At 45.9% G+C, this 20371-nt stretch overlaps 1 protein-coding gene across 2 annotated transcripts in view; it reads left to right on the top strand.

Moving 5' to 3' along the window:
• Nucleotides 1-1245: 1245 nt before the first annotated feature.
• Nucleotides 1246-20371, top strand: part of PDE9A (phosphodiesterase 9A) — a 52779-nt gene continuing 33653 nt past the window's right edge. Inside the window, exons 1-4 of one of the 2 annotated variants that reach the window (XM_057405001.1) lie at nucleotides 1246-1702; nucleotides 13839-13909; nucleotides 15694-15771; nucleotides 16711-16754. In XM_057405001.1, coding sequence (XP_057260984.1) covers nucleotides 1634-1702; nucleotides 13839-13909; nucleotides 15694-15771; nucleotides 16711-16754 — 262 coding nt within the window. In that variant the 5' untranslated portion in view covers nucleotides 1246-1633. The remainder of the gene's footprint in view (nucleotides 1703-13838; nucleotides 13910-15693; nucleotides 15772-16710; nucleotides 16755-20371) is intronic. The other variant, XM_057405000.1, reaches the window with a different exon arrangement.

Consider the following 20371-nt stretch of genomic DNA (forward strand, 5'->3'; position numbering starts at 1 on the left):
AGCCTCCAGGACAGCATACAGGATAGAGGATAGCACAGCTTAGGGGGCATCCTCAAGGATAGCTCACAAGATAGCCCATTGAATAGCCCTACAGTGGCAATGGCTCTCTCCTGGAAGACTTCAAGTGGCTGTTCCAGGCTGGCAGAGGAAGGATGTGAAGCAAAGGCTTGCACCTCCCAGTAGTCACCTTGCTGCTGGCTCTGAGGGCAGTAGGAGTACTGCCGGCTTTGGTCTGAAAGGCCAGCCTGGCTCTGGCTCCTGGAGTGGCTCCAGGACCCTCTCAGCCCTGCTGGCTGTTATGAATCCAGTTCACAAGGCGAATGAGCCTTGCCTGTGTGCTGCAGCAGACAGCCGAGGCTGCACACCATGCAGGGCCATGTTGGCCTCCTCTGTGAGTCAGTTGTGTCTCACTCAAGCTTCAGCAAAGGTTTGGGGTGAGAAGAGAAGGCAGCGCCAACCCCACTCCCACGAGCCCAGCTCTCCCAGACCACAGCACAAGAAAGGCTGGGGAATGCTCCATCAGAAGCCTCAGAAAACCCCAAGAACTAAGCCTCACAGGACAAGCTGTGCATGCTTGCAGCCCATCAGACAGCCTCTCCCCTGCGAGGGTGGAGGAGCCTCTGTCTCCAAAGCTCTCTCCACTCCGTGACAGAGTGCCGCCCGCCACCACCACTGCCTCAGCTCCCCACAGGCGCAGGCACTGCAGCACAGCACAGACACGCAGCAGATGGCATTTGGCATCTGCTCAGAGAATCGACCGTCGGCTGCTTTGCTCCCTCCTGGTTTTTGGCTGTGCCTCCCCGTGAGAGATGCCTTTGCCAGGATACTTCATGTTCCCTTAGATTACAAATTTCTTCTCTCCGGGGGTGGTATGAATGGTGTTGGGCAAGAGCATGGGCTTTACACTTTCTTCGTGATTCTGGGGCTTACAGGGGGAAAAAAGCTGCCGCTTTTTCTTTCCATCCTTGTAATGATGACAGGAGCAATGTGGAAATAAAGCTGCTGAGTTTGGGCTGAGCTTGTCCATGCCCTGGCTGCAGTGGGTGACTGAAAGGACCCTTCCAGCTCAGGGCACAGCTGGGAGCCTGTCACACCGCTTGCAGGGTCTGGGCAGCTCACCAGAAGGGTCAGCGCTAATTAGTAATTGCAGCCCTATTTCAGCATAAAACTGAATGACATCTCTCACCACCCTGGTGAAGGAGGTTTTCCCTCCCCCATCCCACCCAGGAGATAAGTGCCAGTTGGTTTTGTGTGTAACAGGAGCTGGTCAGCCCCAGGGTCAGAGCTACCATGGGGATGCCCAGCAGCTCTCAGCCCTGAAGCCAAGAGGGGTTGTTGCTATGGGAATCAAGAGGGTACTCGCAGACAGCAGCTGGAGCCCGTGTCTTTCCCTGTTCAAGGCAGCTGGATTTGGAGAGAAGCAAAACTAAAAGGAGGTGACAGAGAGAGACAGAGGCACAGCAAAATTCATGCATGTTAGAGGAGGGACCTTCCCAGAATGAGAGTACAGTGGGATACAGAAGAGCGGGGACACCAAACTGTCAGGCAGCCGTGGCTCGGCTTGGTAGGATAAACCTAATTTTCTCCTGTTTGTCGCTGGAAAAAAGTCCAGTGAAAACCCAACTGTAGCAAGATGGGATCTGCCTCCTCAACTTACCGGTCCAAGTGTATTTATTTGGATATTGATGGAAGAATTCAAAAGGTACTTTTGCTGTTTTTCACAAAGTAGCATCTCCGGACGCAGCAGCGGCTGCGGGCTGTGTTTGCTGCACGACCTATTTCTGTAACGCGAGTTAGATCCGCGCTTGCCTTCAGCGCCGTCCACACGGCATTCAGTGGGCTTCAAATCTCTTTCTAAGGGGAAGCGGGGGGAGTGGGGGGGATCTTGAGCTGCTGCTGCTTTGTACACAGATGTTTATTTAAAGGGGAAGGGGAGGCTGGCAGCAGGGGAAGGCTGGGCGCTGCCAGCTCTCACTGGAGGTCCGTGGTTTAGCAGCTGTGCAGGAGCGTTGCGATGCGTTTACAAAGTTTTTTGCCTGTGGAGAGGTTTTCACCCCAGCAGTGGGAGCGTGGAGCACGGAGTGCGCCAAGTTATGTGGAGATTGCTGTGGGGGGCTTGAGCAATGGGCGTTTTGGCGTTTTCCTACCATCAAGCTGGACAGCAGGCAGATGCCCGGCTGCTGTGCGATGGGGTCACTGCTGCCTTTGCACCTTGGCTCAGAAATGATGATAAACCTTCATTAATTAAAACTTTCACTTCCATTAGCCTGCCCTGTTTGCTTAACCATGGTTCACAGCACAGGGAAAACTGCAGAGAGAAATGTATTCTAGCTAAGAGGGAGAGCTCGCACGCTGTCGAGCTGACAGCCCACTGCTTTTAAACAGAAACAATGCCGCTCCATTTTTGCAAGTCTCTTCTTTCTTCTTTTTGACAGCAATGCTTTGGCCACAAACCAAGTGCTTTTTTTGTAATAGAAGGCCGCTTGTGAGGCTCAAGAGCAAGTAAACTCTGTGAGTTGCAGAATTCAAATATCTCTCTCTCATCTTCCTGCTCTAAATTTCTTTTCACCCAGCCTTGCCTTTTGTTTCTCCTTTAAAAAGAAAGAGCAAAAATACCCTTTCCCTTCCCTCGCCTTTGCTACAAGAGTGACAGCAGAAATGAGGTAAATGGAGAGCTAGTACTCACAGTCCCGTCCCACCGCGCACACCTCCGTTGCCTATGGTGCCTCGGAGACCCACCGCAACTGCCAAAGTCGTGTCCTCAGGAACAAGACCTTGGAGAATCCAGATATGCACCAGTTCCCCAGAGCAGGCTGCTCCTCTTCATCCATCTTGGGGCTTAGACATGACAGTGATCCCTCTGATGCTGTGGGCTCCTCTGTACCAGTGGGCAGGAGCGTGCTGGCTCTGCTGAGCTGAAGGCACTGCTTCTCTATTGCTGGGGCTTAATGAGTTGGTTGCCTGACAGTCCCCCAAAGAAAGGCTTGTACGGAGCTCCCTGGCATCTTTACAGTTCAGTATGAAAATGTTTCAGCATTTTAAAAGGGTGGCGAGTGTTTCTATAAATATTGGTAAAGCACATTGTCTGTCATCTACGCTGGCTTAAAAAAGCCCAGAAAAGCATTTCCCAGAACCAGTCTCCTGAGAGTGCTTTTGACACTAAAAACACAGAGGAGGCATGATCGCATGAGCAAGCAAAGGCAAACTCAGGCAGTATTAAGGGTTTTTTGCTCGATGAATGTTATCTGTTTCTTTTGTCAGATGTGAAATTCCATCTGTGCAATGTCTGGAAGGATTCCTGCAGTAAAAATGCTGTGTAAATGGCGTTCACCCAGGGGTAAGCAGGGCATATCTCAGATTCCCATGCCTCCTCAGTAACAACATCATTAGAAAGAAATAAAAACAAAAATCCAACCTTAATCTTCCGAGGAATGCAGTATTGGAGCCTTCTTAGAGGGAACTCATTAAATCAATGCTAAGCTACTCGTCATCCCAGTAATGAGGTGTGAGCTTCATTATAACAGCACTTGTTGGGTTTGAAAGGGCTCAGGTCCAGCTTGCAATTGTCTTGCTGGATATCTCAGAGTTGTACAGTAGAACTGGGCATCCTACAGCAGTGCTACCTGTGACAGCAATTATTCACAGGAAATTTTGTGCTTCCATAGCCTCATCGCAATTTCTACTGGTGTAGCCTCAGGGTGTGCTACTGACTTCAGGTGAAGTTGTTTTGCCTCGGCACTGGAGTAAATGAAGGGGCAAACCAGGCTCTGAGAGCTTCATGAAGCCTCCCCTGGGAACCAGAGCTTTGCAGATGAGCCCCTGAAAGTGTTCTGCAAAAGGAGTGATGAATTAAGCTAAGTAGGTTTGTGTGCTGGCAGGTCCAGAGGGGCACAGCAGGGAGGGCAGAGGTACGATCACTGAAGGAGAGTTTGCTGGGTTGGAACCCCTTCTGGGGAGTCATTGAAATGAAGGAGGCACCATCAGCAGGGGCTGAATACAGGACCGTGCAAAGGGCAGCATGTCCCAGAGGAAGGGCTGAGGTCCATACCTTCAAGGCCAGTGCCGTGAGCACCCAGGACTCCAGCAGCCCCCTGTGTGAGGGTGGTCGGAAGCTGGGAGCAGAGGGGAGCCCAGCCCAGCGGTGTTGGACATCACTCTGTTATCACACTGGGAAAGCCTTGCCCTCACCTCCACAACTTCCTTGGCTCTCACCCTTTCCCCTCATCCCATCCTGCCTTTGCCCAAAGAGTGTCCCAGTCATTTGTCACAGTTTGATAAACTGACTTTTCAGAGCTACGGGCAGGTAGAAAATTGTCTTCACCAAAGCTGGCGGCAGGGACAGGCTCTCCTCCAGTGGGCAGGTGGCTGAGCATCTTCTCATGCTCAGGGACAAGCAGCAAGGGCTTTGGGATAGACGTGAGATGACCCAGCCCAGCAAACACCAACCATGGTACCACCACAGGCACCTGAGCTCAGGATCTCCCAAGGGGTGGCTTTTGCGTCCACCAAGGGAGGCATTTGGGCTGCTGGTACCTGTGTCCCACCCAAAGGGCAGGGAACAGGATCTCCTGTGGGGAGGTCACCCGCAGAACTGGTGGAGGTAGAAGCAAATGCAAAGTAGGAGATGGAGGGAACAGCCTTGCTGAAGCTGCAGGAGAGGGAAGATCAGAGGTTTCACGGTGCTACAGCTGTATGCCAAACCGGGGCTCTGCGCAAACCGGCTTCAAAGAGGTCACTTGTTTCAGAGCCGAGTGAAAAATGAAATTACAACACAACGTGCTTCCTATCCAGTGCCTATGTAAAGAGAATGCACACCTGGGGGAAACACGTGGCCGTGTTTCACATAGGATACCGTGATCTTGCAGTACCACTGAGGACAAGGATTTCTCCTTGTTCCTGGAATGCCACTAGATGGGGTCAAGCACCCAACCCCCCAGCCTGACAGCAAAGAAGTGAGGTTTGCTCTGTCAAACTTAAGCCGGATCTGGAGTCTTTATTTTCCTTCATGATGTTGTTAACCCTTTGGCTGTGTTTTTAAGAAAAATTCCTATTGAGTATGTTTCGAATTAAAAATCCACCAGCAAGAAAATATTCCCCAGCTCATGCCCAGCTTTTTTCCGTGAGGAAACTACTGGCAAACGTTTTCTTTTGACCTTTGAGATTTAAATGGTAGCAAAGCTGAACCAGCCAGTGGCCTTATTCCCTGATGGGTGGCTTCATGGCTCTTATTTTCAAATGTCACGGGGTAGTGGTTTTGCTGACAGAGTTGTAAGTTTCTCTGAGATGAATGTTTAATTTGAGAGGATTTCTGCTTCCAGTGTCTTAATCCACATCATATTTGTAACAGGGATGGAAAATCAGAAGGGCACAGAGCCTGAACTAACTGGAAAAAAGAAAAGGACCGCTGCCTTTGTCAAGGATTCTATGAAATCACCCAGGGTGGTATTTGCTTCCTCTTCAGAAAGCAAGTGAAGAATTTTGGAGTCATTTTGCTGGTTTACTGAGTCATTCGGGATGCCAAACAGAGAAATTACTTTTTTTTCTCTCAAGGAAATGTATTGAGTTCAACCTTTCTGAGTGTCTGCTGCACTGACCTGTGGAGTAGGATGCTGTCTTTTCCACAACCGTTGTTCCTCTTGGTCTGAGGTGCACAATGAACAGAACAGCGCCAAGACTGGGTTTTGGTGCTGTGGTTATTGCACTGAAATGTCAGCGCGCAGGAATCATTCCTGTCATGTGAGCTTTTCTTTTTAATTAGAACAGCAACAGCAACTGTGGTGTAAATGCTCAGCCTGTAGCAAACCCAACAGATTTTTCCGAAGCTCACCGTGCTATTTTTAACACATCAAACTGGATTCAGGGTGAAAACAAAACACAGCAAAAAAATAATGGCGTGGCAATCAGTTCAAGGCATGAACATATTTTTGGGTGCAGCAGGGCAAGGATGCTCTGCAATGCCCATAGACCTCATTCCCTGTCTGTTTGGGCTGGGGATTTAGAGCAACACTTTTCCAGCCGCCGACCATCAGAGGGGTGCACAGTCGGGACACGGACACCCCCAGGGGTCGCTCTTCCTGGCTGGTGTTCCCAGGTTCTTCCTATGCATGGACAAGCCAATGACGCATAAGCGCAATGAAGCAAGCATAAGTATGTTTTTGTGGGATCAAGGCCATTTTCTTAGTGCTGGCAAACGTTTGTGAGTGAGGGAGTGTGCAGTGTAGCACAGCCTAAGTCTGGCCAGTGATTTTGGCTAACCTTGGCTCTCCAATTTCATCTGGCCCCAGTGAATTCAAGGCTGCTGCTAGATGTTCTTGTTGTAAAGCAGCATGAAAGCATTTCAGGTTCCTGAAGCTCCATTACATTACAGCACATAAACACTTTAAAAAGTAAAAATGGCTTAAAACCATGGTTTTAAAAAAGTGAAAGAAAATGTCAGACTTGAGGCCTCTCTCTCTCCTACTCCCCCTTATCTTTCCAGCGAGGGATCCTCAGGACATTTAGGGAGCCAAACCATAATCCCAGAACATCTCTGTAAATCCAGCATAGCTCTATAGTTATTCTGTACTCATCACTCAGAAAGTCTTGTTTATTGCCATTTATCTTTCTGAAGTCACACACAGTCTATTATTACAGTGCATGTTCACATTACCCAGGACAATGCGTGACTTTAACACTCTTGTACTAGCATTACCTATGGATTCAGACAAGCCAACTGTAACGATTTATGCTACTCATATGCATCTCTTCTGATTTAGTACAGACTAGACAAAACCATTTTGTTTCTAGCACCTTTCTAGTGAACTACAGCTGCAAATCCGCCTTTCTCTGGCCTCTCACCATACCTGCTTTTTCTTACTCTGTTAACTAACATTGTGCTTCTAACAGTCCTATATTATCAATCCTGTTGTGATTAATTGTGTGGGTAGTTATGAAACAAGCAGCCTAGCTTCACTTACATTCAGTGAGGACGTTTGGTGCAAAAGCATCCTTATTATCCAGTTTATGGAATATTTCAAGGTTAATGCACTAATGTGCTAGGGGTTAATTGCACTTAGTACTCCATTAACAACAATCCTGTGCCCTTTTTATGTTAAGAAAAGCCACAGAATAGACATTTGTATCATTTGTCAAAGACTGAGATGCTTTAATATCTGATGCAGAAAATAAGAAACTTGCAGCTCCGACTCTCTGAGCTCTTACTGGTTCCTGGTTGCATTCCGCCATTAACCATTAGTACTGAAAGACTGAATATTAGCAATTATGTCCCTCAGTACAGTCAGTAGGTTGCACAAGGCTCTCTTTCATGTAACCTCATTTCTTCTATGAGCCCAAATGACTCTAAAAAGTAATGAGATCTTTCCTTGCTCATAGTGAAAGAGCCATCCTCTGTCATGCTGTCCCTCTCCATGGATGTGCAAGTGACCCTGGGGGTCACATTTATGACTGTATCATAGCCATTTTTTCTTTCCTGAAAAAAGAAAAATCTGTTTTCCCATAGCGTTCTCTTCAAGTACGTTATAATGATGGGAATTGTGACTTATGCCTCAGGATCCTAATATGTCAGCTCTGTTTGATGGCTCCTGTTTCTTATTTTACAGTAATGTACACAGTTAGGAAACTAACAGGATTCACCTCACTTAACCATTAACTGTAGCCATCTGAAAATTAGTGATGACTGTTCCATGCTAGTCGCGCAGGCTCCCCTGTAGACACTGGGGAGGCGGGTGGTATCCCAGAAGATGATTCATTCCATCTTTAACTGGTTTTCAGAGACATGTGGGCTGATTTGCCTTTGGAAGTTGTCCTCTTTCTCTGCTGGCAAGAGGGAGTCTAGTGAAGCGACATGCATGAGGTGTCGAATTTCTAGATGGTTAAAGTTATGTCAGACAAATCACAGCAGTACATTTCACTTAGGTGTCCTGTTGAAATAAATGTTATCAAGCCACGTCACTGCCCAAAGGTAAGTGTGAATCAGCAGGACTGCAGAGCACCAGCTGCTGGAAGTGAAACATCTACCACACTCCTCATCCTATGACAGAAATGGTGTTTGAAGAACTCAGTGGAGCTTTCATTTTTGATCAGGATTTCAGCTGAGGGATCTCATTTTTTTCTTCCCCATACATGTATACGAACACGCACGTTTACTTTCTGTTCTTCTCTTAAAGTTCCTACTTCATCAAACAGATGGCAAATCTGCTGTAGTATTTTTAATACCACCTAATATTTGCAGCTTAGATAAATGCAGTGGTTTTCTGAATATCACCTGTTTATTAGGGCAAGAAATAAAAAATAGAGAATTTGGATATAGTTGGTCTCATGTTATGCTTGTATCTGAATTCAAAGAATGAGAAACCTGGAAGATGGTTAGGTATGGGATTTTAGATAAGGCTTCTGTTAGATATTGGGAACTATGGTAAGCCCTTTACTGTTGTTTTTTGAGGAAGGACTATTTGCTTGCATGTTTAGAAATATTAATTCCTTCCAGTGATACCTGCAGAGTGGTATCTAAAAGTTCTGGATCCTGCTTCATTTTGATATGGACAACAAAGACCACTGGAGAGATAGGGAAAATCACAGTGAGAAATTTCACATCAGCTTTCTGCCTTAGCAACTCAGAAATCCAACCTGAAAGCTTCCCTTATGAAAGCAGCAACAATTTCCACAGTCCATGCAAGATATGCATCAGAGTTCTATCAGACTCTTTTCTGACACACTCTCCTCCAACCTCACTAGTGAAAGATTACCATTTAAATAGTGAAAGATATCATTATAAATTGTTCAAACTCCACAATTTCAGCCCTGACTCTGAACATCGCTCACTGTGCTGAAGGAAAGGTATCACCAAGTGCTAGAAGTCAAACACAGCAGTCTGAGACCTGAAAAAGAAGGTAGAACTGGAAACTGAGGGAATACTGGCTTTGAAAATAGTTCTGCATTATTTATGTAGGAATTTTACTGGAGCTAAAAAAACTAAAAAACAAACACAAGTTAAATTCTTGGAAGAAAACACAGTTAACAACGTCAGATCAGAACAGGATAACATTTTGGACAGGGTTTGCAGTTTACAGAGAGGATTAGCTGTTCTGAGGATCAAATACAGAGCAGAAATTGGATTTGTAAGCTGCGTTTTTACCCTGAAAACAAAATATAATGTGATTAATTGTAAACTGGTATGTTGCAGAGTATATGCACCATGGTCCCTTAGTAATATCTCCATCACAGTCCTTAATATTGAACTGCTCCTCTGAGTGGGAGGGCTCTTAATCCTTACTCTCTCTGAGAGGGGTTTTAAAATCCTTGTCCTACACCACAGGTGGATACTATGGATTAAGAGACAAAGGCCCATTCTTTCAGAGGAAGATGTTTCAAAAACTGCAGAACTGTATTCAGGGAAGAAACCAGTCCCACAGAAGGAACCTTAGGGCCAGGAACCAGGCATCCCCATCGAGTCATGCTGTCCTCCTTCGCAGCCAATGCATGAGTGCTTCATCAAAATATTATTTCCACTCCAAAAAGCCTCAGTTATTATTCATTCTGCTTTTCCCCTCCTTTGCTTCACATTACTGTCCAAGGCAGACAGACAGCATTCCCCACTTAAATCAAATGTCTGTTTCTTGGTCTTGATGGAGACTCATTGAGACAATCAAGATAAGCATTCAGAGAAGATGAGTTTTCCTGCCATTTTTTCTACACATAGTAGAAGATTTGCTAAAAGTGACAGAAATATGAAATAACCTTAACTCTCAAATAGAGGAAACGAATCATTTGCAGATGCTGCCTCAATTTTGAGGAATACATTCTTTTCCTTCTGGCACAAACCCAAAAGAAATGCAATTAACAGGGTGGTTTTCTTCATGGCATTTAGTCATTAATCTGCAAGCTGAAGCAGAGGCCTCTGTTTCTCTTTCCCCTGCAGTGTATCGCTACTGTGACTCTGTTTACACAGCATTTTGGCTCTGTCTTTGCTTTCAGAAATGATGCTGGCAACTCAGTGTCTTTTGTTGACCAGTCTTGCAGGAGGCTCTTGTACCAGCAGGCAATACTAGAGTCCCTTTGTCCGCTCTTTCTCGCAGGAGGTATCTGGAGCTGCACCCCTGGCTTTTTTGGGCTGTATTGACTTGCATGACTATGTACTTTTTGACATGTGTTTTGGGGACAAAAACCTGTCTGTGTATGATCTTAGCCCACTACCACAGCTGTAGAAACTGTTGTGGTCTCCTGTATTTGGCCTCTGTTGTATTTGGCCTCTGTTATGCTCCATAGCAAGGTCTCAGTCCTATCCTAAGCAGTGATATCTTCCAGCGCCAGGCATTAACACAGGGAGTGAGATGCTATGAGACACGTCACAGCAGTGGATTGCCACCCAGGCATAGGAACAGGGACCTAAGAAAGATGATGACTGTGGGTCAGTGACATTTGAGACAGGTTTGAAGGTGGATGAATTCCCTCAGTGCTGACTGTGGGTCTGGATCAGACCGACAAACAGCACCAGAAAAGTGTCATCGTGGAGACCCAGGCTGAACAGCAGTGGCTTCAGGACATCTGCCCAAGAAGTACATCTTCACAGGATGGGATAAAATGGTCAGTTACGCAGCTAGTGCCTACAGGGTTCTCCACAGTCAGAGCTGCAGATCAACCATCTTCCCTGGTCATGGGAGAAACCATGTGTCCCAGATGACGGAAGTATGGCTGCAAGCCAAGTTGTCACTCTACCGCCTTCATGCTGTTAATGTCCCTGCAATGATAATGGACTTTGGGCAAATAGCATTCCTATACTGTGCTGGTCTCGTCAATAGTATGCAATACCACCCTCCTGTCTCTCCAAAATACATTCCAATCATATTCCATCAGCACAATCGGCATCAACTGTATTGGGAACATAAATGTGCAGACAGGAACAGGAACAATTGCATATTGCTGGGAAATGTGTGGGGCTGGCTCCTTCGTTTCAGAACAGGAGGAAGTTTGTCAGAAAAGCTCAGTAGGCTGAAACAGAAGTAAACTTTAGTAGCACTCTTTTACTATTTTAGTAGCACTCTTTGGTTAAAAAAACCCAACCAACCAACCAACCAACCAACCAAAAAATCTCAAAAACCTCAAGCAACTGAGGACAACCATCCTGAGATGAGTAGTATCAAAGTGCAGTGGGTAATTCACAAATCCACTTTTAGCAAACTTAAGTAAAAATGCCAAGTATGGAAAAGTAAAAAGCATGTACAGAGATAGCTCACAATCTAGGATATACATGTTTTGCTTCCCACACTTTCACTACGACATGGTGTAAAAAAAGCATTGAAATCCATCCTTAATGCACTGAAAGCTCCCGCTGCTTTCTATGAGTCAGGCCGGCTTTCTTACCTTTAATGTTTTTTGATTTTTTTTTTCTTTTAATCTTTTCCTCTCTTATCTGTCCTGGTCAATAATAATTGATTTCCAGAATAAAAAACCTCAATACCTTAAATAGCACTCCTGGCACATCACACGCCTTTAACCTCTGTTCAGCCGCAATTAACATCATCTGCTTCTCTGCTTCGTTACTGCATGTACCAGACGTTGTACCCACCAATACCCTGTCAGACAATTTTAGCAGCTATCACTCTAATGGGATGCTGTAATCTGCTGGAAGTGGGGTTTCAGACCTATCTGAACTTGACTTGCTATGTTTTATTGCTTTGATTACTGTTGTATTTAATAATCAACAATTGATCACTGGTCAAAATAGGCTTTTAAAACACACCTGGGCATTCATCCCACTCAGTTCCCTGGTAGCAGTTACTAACTATAGCAGCGATCAAGTGCCTTGATGTTGTATGAAGTAAAGATATCGCCTGGTATAATCTCATCCAGGTTGGAAAACAGGAGAGATGGGTGTGCATGCACATATTGGTCACAGTCACCTCTTGAGGTGACCAGTACTATCCTCTTCTCTACCACAAAACCCCTGATGCTTCATGCAAGAGTAAGAGTGCTCCTCACTGACAGTGAAAATTGAGGTCTGAAGCCTTGCTTCAGCATCGTCTTGAGCATCAGTGCATCACACCCCAGGCACAATAGTTGCTGGCCAGATGCTGCAGTGTTGTACCTACTTTCTTGAAACTTCCAGGTTTGTCATGTCCCAGGCTGTGAGCAGGCATTACCAGTTCCTCACTGGCAGAGCATCCTGCAGGCTCTCCCACTGCTTCCCCGTTGCCAGCGGCAGAGGTCTGGGTCGACACCATGCAACACCTCCATGTGAGGGATTTCCCCTGGCGTCTGAAAGGCACCTTAGAAACAGCACATGGGAACAGTGTTACTGCAGTGCTATTACAGTTTAGGAATTAAAGCACTCGGAGGCCAAGGCTGCTGGAGTAAGCCTCCAGGCTGTTCTCCTGGCACCTACACCTTTCAGAAGAGTCTTAATTGGATGATGACCTCTTATTTTTCTAGCATAGTCCTCACCAGTCTGAACTGCTTGATCCAGGGAGGGTGACAGCATTCCCCACTGCCTGCAACCCTGGTGCCCACAGCCCCTCTCTCTTCCTGGCAGCATGAGGCAGGGCAGGGAAAACAAACCATTGGAAGGCCATCCTGGGTGGCACATTCCTCATTTTCTGGGTCAGCAGCCTCAAGGCTGATCTGTGACCACGCACACTGCCCGTGCCCTTGATGGACAGCAGTAGAAACGTGCCTGAGAATGTGGGATGCTATGGGTGGTTGGGAGGAGATGGAAAATAGTGTTCCCAGCAAGGCACTCACAAAAAGAGGAGACTTTTGGCCTTGATCTCCCTATGCATCAGACGTCATCTGCAAAATACCACTTTCTTGTTCCTCCCGAACTTTGCCATTAGGTCTTCACAAGTCCCTCTGAGCTGCTGCATTCTGAACCCAGAGGGTCGGTGGCTGTTTCTTCTTGGGGTATGCCCCATTAATACCAGCATCCCCCAGACGAATCAACCCCACCATTTGCTGTTGTCCCTGGCTTCAAAAAGGTGAGCTGGATTTGACTGCAGTGAGGCTTTTCATTTCCACAGTAGGATCAAAGCCTCCACCATAGTAAATCAAAAGCAGAGAGGCTTTCAGCCCCCCACCCTGGCTGCAGTAAAGCTTCTCAACTAGGGAGCACCATCACCTGCATGTCCTAATGGATGCAGGAGTGTTGTGGAAATTGTGGCAAGGGATCATGTCATTGAGGGCTGTATCACAATGGGATCATGGGGATGTTGTACTCTTAGACGTGCTGCTCGAACAGTCTTCTGGGCATAGGGGCTGCCTGGCATATGCTGGGCAGGGGGATGTTCTGGGGTAGATGGGTAGATGGCAGATTCAAGGTCCGAGTTCTGACCTAACAGCAGGAATGATACAGCCTGAGAGTCAGTGGGAAATTTGGCACAACCTGGGGGAAAATGGGAAAAGACTCTGTCAGTTTAAAGCTAGCTTAAGCCAGTGTAGCTCAAAAAGCAGTGCCCTTTTGTAGCATCCAAGGACCTCCCCAAATTTGGACTGTTTTCTTCCTAAATCTGGGCTCTTACATCCTTAAATTCACAGTTGTTCTAATCCTGCAGCAATACTGCATTCTGAGAAAACTTTTGCTCTCAGTTCACATATATTACTGCTCTACTTCTGAACAGTGCAATTAGGTCTCCAGAGCTTGCTCGCTTTATCAAAAAAGACACAGGTATTAAACAGGCGTAGAGAAATATTCCAGCTCTCAAGTCAAATCAGATAATTGAAATAGTAGGATAAGTCTTAAAATTAGCCCAGTTCATGCCTGAATAGAGATCATTTCTCACTGGGAACTAACTGTCCTTTTTTTTCTTTGTCTTCATGGTTTTTTCCTCCGCTGCTGTTCGGTTTGGAAGGTGATCTTTAGTAAATACTGCAATTCCAAAGATATTATGGATCTCTTCTGCATTGCAACAGGGTTACCAAGGTAGGTCTCTCTTCATTTGTGACGTTCATTTCACTCTTGTTCCTATACTTCTGGGCACAATGTAAAGGCAGGCCCCAAATGATTAATTTATCAGCTATTCAGGCTTTCCTCTCATTCCAGTCTACTGGAGGAAGAAATTGAGGCAATCCAGAGAGCACAAGGTGGAAAAGTGCATGAAGCCCGGACAAGAACTGAGCCACCTCAGTGCCATCTGCACCTGGGGAACAGAGTGGAATAGAGTAGAACAGAAGGGATATGAGCTAAAAAAAGGAAAAGCAAGTGCAGAATCCCCGCTGCGAATGCACTTGAGTTATAACCTCCCAGTTACAGCTCAGCACTATATTTTTGCCCATATTGAGTGAAATGCAACCATATATTTAGAACCTGTTTTTTAAGGGAGAAGTTTGAGCCAATGAGAAGCATTGCCACTAGATGATAAACTTTCTATTTAGATACAGTACAATATAATCCCAGGTATGGGATAGCCAAGCATGAATTACCGCATTAGAATAATTTTATAGAATTTAAATATCGCCAAATCCGTTGCTCAGACCAAGTATTTCCTAATTTACACTGTCCTGCAAAGTCCACGTATCTCCTGTAGGGTTTGTTTCTCTTACCTTCAACCTAGAAAGCAGCATCTAACTTAAATCTCTGTGCTGGGAGAGATCCAGGATCAGGTGTAGGTGTGTGTTGTGGTAGGAGATACCATTGTGGGAGGCATGGTATAGTACCAGCCACTTCTGTACCACCTATCCAGGGTGGTGGTGCATGGGGAGGGAAGCCCCTTAGTCACATCTAGAAGGAAGCATCTGCTGTCTGCATAGAGACCTTGAGCAACACAGGCCAGATGCACACCAGCATGCAAGAAGCCATTGTCTTTACCTTTGTACACACAGGTTTACAATACAGAAAATGCACAGAGTAAAAAAAGTCCTTTAATCATGGGTTTATTGCATGATTCCAGCTCTGGGGATTGAAAGATAAAATTGTCTATATTGACTGAGAATTTGCATAAGCTGCTCGACAGAATTAATGCCCTTTGCTGTTTATCCTGGCTATTTCCTCCCATTTGATATTAGAGAAGTTAATAAGTCTCATTTGCCTGTGATGTCAATTACTTCCACTCCATCACCCAAGAAACTTTGTTCAGCAGTTTTAGTGCTCCATGATCAGGGCGTTAACTGCATATATGGCACTTTGTTTTAATCAGAAGACTTCCAAAGAATTGTGCATTTCAACCAGGCTCCTGGAGCCAAAGTAAACCTCCAAAGTTTACATCTAAGCCTCTGAGATCACACCTAGCATGGTATAAAGAAAAAACAGTAAAAAACCCACCCCATATTCAGCAAGATATTTGTTTTATTTGTTTTGGTAAGAGAGTAACTAAATAATTTCAAGGCATTCATAGCACCGGTAGTCATTTGTATAGTGGGAGTCAATACATAGCTGCCAAGTCAATGTATCACAAAGCATAGCTTTTTAACAGAAATTAATAGTTGATGAGTCAACAGAACCCATGAGTTAGCAGGGAGGAAAATCTGCTCTGAGATCAGTGATGATCTCACTTAACGTTTTGCCAGAAACGTCTCTGGTAGTTGAAGTGGGTGAAGCATCAAGCCTACCCTGTCTTGTGCTTTGACCCGTTCTGCAGCAGCTAGAATGAGTCAGAGACAGTACCAGGCCAGGAGTGCTGCAGGAGAGAAGGTGGCTGTGTGCTGTATGCATAGAATTTCAGACAGCATTTCCAACTCAAATAAACTTCTTTGAAACATGCTTTACAGGAATACAACAATCTCCCTTTTGACAGCAGACAACTGCATGGTATCCATTGATCCAACAATGCCTGCAAACTCGGAGAGGTAAGCCTTGCTGCAGCTTGCTCCTCAAAGCTCAGGTCAACCCAAGGGAAGGGGTGGTGGTTGCCTGCAGATGACTTTTCTGTGCAGCAGGAGGTGAGCAGCTCCTTGGAGGAGAGAGATGACAGTAAGAGTTGAATGCTGGCTTATAACACTAATGCCTGTTGGCTTTGAAGATTTTTACTTGCTATTAAAGTAGGAGTAATTGTCTGAGGGAAAAATACTGCTTTTAAGTATTTAATGTAGAACATCTGTTCCCATCCCACCCTGTTTGTTGTCAAAGCTTCCAGCTTCTTTGTTCACCCACTCTTTTATTGCTCTGCTAGGACACAACCATGATATTACCTGCAATGTGAATTCACTCTTTGATGAAGTTAGGTCTCCTCCATGCTGGCTTTGGCCCTTCCCACCCCCAGATCCCTTTCTGCTTGGCTTCCTGTTGCTTATTCACCCCAGTACTTTTAATTTCATTCTGACTGTTCACAGTTACTCCTTCTGCTGTTATTTACTTCATTGCATATTTCATCATTACTTATCAGTGGCACTACTCTAACTGACACCATGTGGCAGGGCCCAAGCAGTTGGGAAGGAACTACTGCACAGGACAGTGTGTGAACACAGAGCAAAAAGATGATCCCCACCACCAGAGTTTCCTCCTGACCTAAAGAATTTCCTTACATTCTCGTTTCACAAGCTAACAAGGCCTGCCAAAGAACAGGCATTTTTACCACATTTATTGCGTGACAGTACAGCACAAGAAGGATCTCTGTCTCTCGTTCAGCAGTGAATTGGAGGGTCATGTGCTCATAAAAAGTGCCCATTTCATATTTAAACTGACAGGTTTTAAGAGATCCTGGAATATATTCAGATTCTCTGGGAGTACAGATGTGAAATACAAACTGCTTTCTGGGTGTTGCTAATATCAACCTCTGACTCTTCCAGGTCTCCATACAAAGTGATTCCTGTTGCCACTGGGCAGCTCTCAGGTAAAATGACCCTTTTGAACTGCGTATACTAAAGCTGAATTTGTGAACATTTGCACATGGGAATTACATGGCTATGATACAAGGAGGAAAGATGATGGTGTCATGGTTGTCACTGCAGCAGAGTAAGTGTTTGATCACAGTGTTCTGGAGGAGAGCTAAAAAAATGTCCCTAAATTTCAACATATCTGAGGGTGAGGTTGGATGGGGAAACTTTCCCAGTGCCTAGCTCCAATCTGACTCAGCACCACTGATGTCCTGGGGGAAATCTCACATGGAAGAGTGGGGTTTTTCAGACAACAGACAATGTTTGAAAGCCTGTTCTGCAGTATTTTGTTAAACTTGTTCATCTTTCAGCAAAGCTATGCTGAGAAGCTGAGCACAACATTTGAACCCCATGGTATTTCCAAATTGCTGATGAGAGAGCATAATGTCTGCTGTAGGCACGGTAGCTCTAAGTGTAATAAATATTTAAATACACCTGACAAGATTAAGGAGGGCCTGGATGAAACAACACGTCTGGAACACGTTGCCCAGCTCACAACACAGGCAAGAGTGGCACTCCTACCATTTCTCTTTGCCTGTCAGTCTTATGCTCAGGCCAGGAGCTCTCAGATGATGGAGCACAGCATTTCGTTGTGGCAATTCCTGTAGAGCATCTGGCTCGCCATCTCTCTCATCTGTGCATCTGCAACATCTCCTGCCACTCTCTCTTGCCTGAGCAAGAGCCCTAATCTATACATAGTAGAGCTATAGGCAGAGGCTGGCCACTGAGGTAGGCTAGGAGACATCGTTTGGAGCAGTAAAATTGGAAGACAGGAGAGACAAAAGGCAAGAGGTTAAGATTATCTTGTAAACGCAGAGTGCACAGAAGAAACAGGAGGGAGCCAGAAAGTCTGGGGGCTGGAAAAAAGTAGTTTGCAGGAACGGGTAAGGCTCTTGCGATAGCAGCAAGGCAGTTTTGCTGGTCTCATCTCCTCATCTGGCTCAAGTTAATTGCAGGTCCCATCTCCTCTTCTTGCTTAGGCTCTTGTATTACTCAAGAGAAAATACAGTGTCTCACAGCACTGTTTTTTTTTCAGATGGGGAGGCACAGGGAACTGAAGCCCCTCTCTGAGGCACTCACATCAGCTGCGGCAGGAATGTCTGTAGGAAAAGGGCACAGCAAGGCAGTGTAGGAGGATGAGGGGTGGGCAGAGAAGCAACAATGGGGAGTTTGTACATGCAGAGAGCAAAGGCGAATGGAGAGCAAAAACAACAAAGAAGCTTAGGAAACAGGGAAGAACTTTATCACAGTAAGATTTGTTACAAGCCATGAACAGGTCCCATGTCAGTGACTGCCACTGCTGCCAGAAGGAGGTAGTCAAAGCCAAGAGACACACGATTGTGAAGAGAAAAGAAGCTGTCTCCTAAACTATTTCCCTGTTGTAACAAAGTCTGCTGGAACAGCATCACTCTTCTGGTCCAGGAGTACGTTATTTGCTTTACAAGATCAGAAAAGATGAGGTCTAACTGGAGCATAACTCTGTGTACCGTCTGGCATGGGTAACCAATAACCATTTGCCCCAGCACAGAGAAAGACCAGTGAACAGGGCTGGCGAGGCTCTGCTGGGGAATGCCACTGTGTTATACCAGCTGGGAAGTTGACTGAAGGCCTTTCAAGAACACGTACCTTTTTTCCCCCTGACATGAAGCTAACCGTATATTTTTGTAAGCCCGTGTATGACTTTTCGCACTCTCCCAGGGCCCTCATTTTTCACTCCAGCTGACAGCGCATGGCTCTGCTTTGTGCAGAGCGCAGCTCACTGAGTCAGCAAGGTCTCTCTTTCCTCCCTGAATTTTATAAAATGAGGATTTCCAAAGGTCTTAGCTAAAAAGGGCAAGAAAAATTCTGATGGTAGGCTGCCAAAACATAAGACAGACGCTGCTATGGAAAGAGGAGGAAGGTTGAACTGAGTGTGATGGAACTAATGTTCCTTGGTATCTGTTTCTCTTTCACATAGGTTGTCATTAATCTTAAGCATTCCTGACGTTTTGCTGAGAGTGGGAAGAATAAACAGAGTGGGAAATTGTTCCTATTCATTAAAAGAAAAAAACCCAGCTCTGTTCCAGTCTTCCCTTCTTAAACAACTCTGCCTGCGTGACTCTGCTTCTCAAAGCAGTTTGTCCAAGCACATGCCAAAAATGGGGTCACCCCAATTTTCACAGCAGTGGGAGGTAATGCACCTCTTTTCAGCAGTCTCCCAGGCAGCTAGAAAAGAATGACGCATGCTTCAGCAGAACAAAGACTGTAAAAGGTGGGACTGGAAAATATGATCCTTCGAGAGGAAAATACAAGCAGTGGCTTTTATCCAGCAGAAGAGATATCCACCAGAGTCCTGCTAGGAAACTGCTCTTCATTCCCTGGCCATAGTCATGGGAGAGGGTTGGAATGAAAAAACTTACTATCCCACCGAGCATCCATTGGATGCAGCATCCATTGCCATATCACCATGGGCTGGCTCTGGGCCTGCAGGGCCATTGCATCATGTGCTGTCCTTCCTACCATGGCCTCAGACCAGAAGGCGCATGGCTATCCAAGCGGAGCACCAAACACCCAATGACAAACCTTTCCTTCTCTCTGGAGCATTTAAAATGCAAAGCTCATCAAAAGGGCATCTTCTCCTTCCTAGAAAGGCTCTGGTCTGTGTCCTTGTGGAGGAACAGGCTTAAAACTCACAAACTGATGGCTGTGTGGGGCTGCAATTAGTAGAGTTCAAGCACTCTGAACTGGTGGTGTTGCTGGAGATGACAGCTAAATGAACAAATCCTACTAGGAGCACACTCCTGAGAGGTCAAAATGAAGTCTGTGGCATTTCTAATAGAGCAGAGAAAGGATCTGTTGTGAAGCTCAGGATAGCCTGATCCACTGCATTCCTAAACACGGGGTAAACATTCACAGGGGCTTTCCTACTGCTCCAAAGTCAGGGCAGCAAAGCACACAGGTGGCTGAACAAGCCCTTAAACATCTCACTAGAGGTGTGACATGAAAAAGCACATAATGTGCTGAGCTTATCCCCAGTTCCATCTGCATGTCTCCAGTTTGTTCTGCGGGTCCTTCAACACAAGCATCCTCTCACACCCGGGGGGAAATGGCCAAGGAAACCCAAAGAGAACAATGCCTGGTCAGGATGGAAGCCAGCAAGTGGAGAGAGCTCACCACCTGCCACTGCTTGCTTAGCAGCCTCCATGCCGGGGAACCCCGCCAGCATGTGTTGGAGACACTTGGCCATGCTGGAGCTGTAGGCACCATCTTTGCCTCCCACTTTGCTTGCCATTCAGTTATTTGCTTTTTCAGCTAATAGGATATCTAGCGTTTGCACTGAGAAAAGCCCAGGGTCTCTCCCAAGGGATACTGGCTTATGACGGGACACCTAGCTCCAGCAAGACCCTTGTAACGGCCTGCTAGAAGGCCCATGTCTGAATTGTCTTGCCCTGCCTTTCCTACCACTGAGCCCACCAGTGACTGAACCAGAGATCTGTAGGGTCCGCTTTTTCTCCCAAAGAATTAAAGACACAATATCTTGTGCAAATTGCTATTGGTAAAAGTGACAGAAGCTCGTCACTGTGCCTAAATCTTC

Source organism: Pezoporus wallicus, unplaced genomic scaffold (genome assembly GCF_028554395.1).
Source record: "Pezoporus wallicus isolate ANWC-B61680 ecotype Strahan unplaced genomic scaffold, APGP_CSIRO_Pwel_v1 contig_1739, whole genome shotgun sequence".
Taxonomy (NCBI): domain Eukaryota; kingdom Metazoa; phylum Chordata; class Aves; order Psittaciformes; family Psittacidae; genus Pezoporus; species Pezoporus wallicus.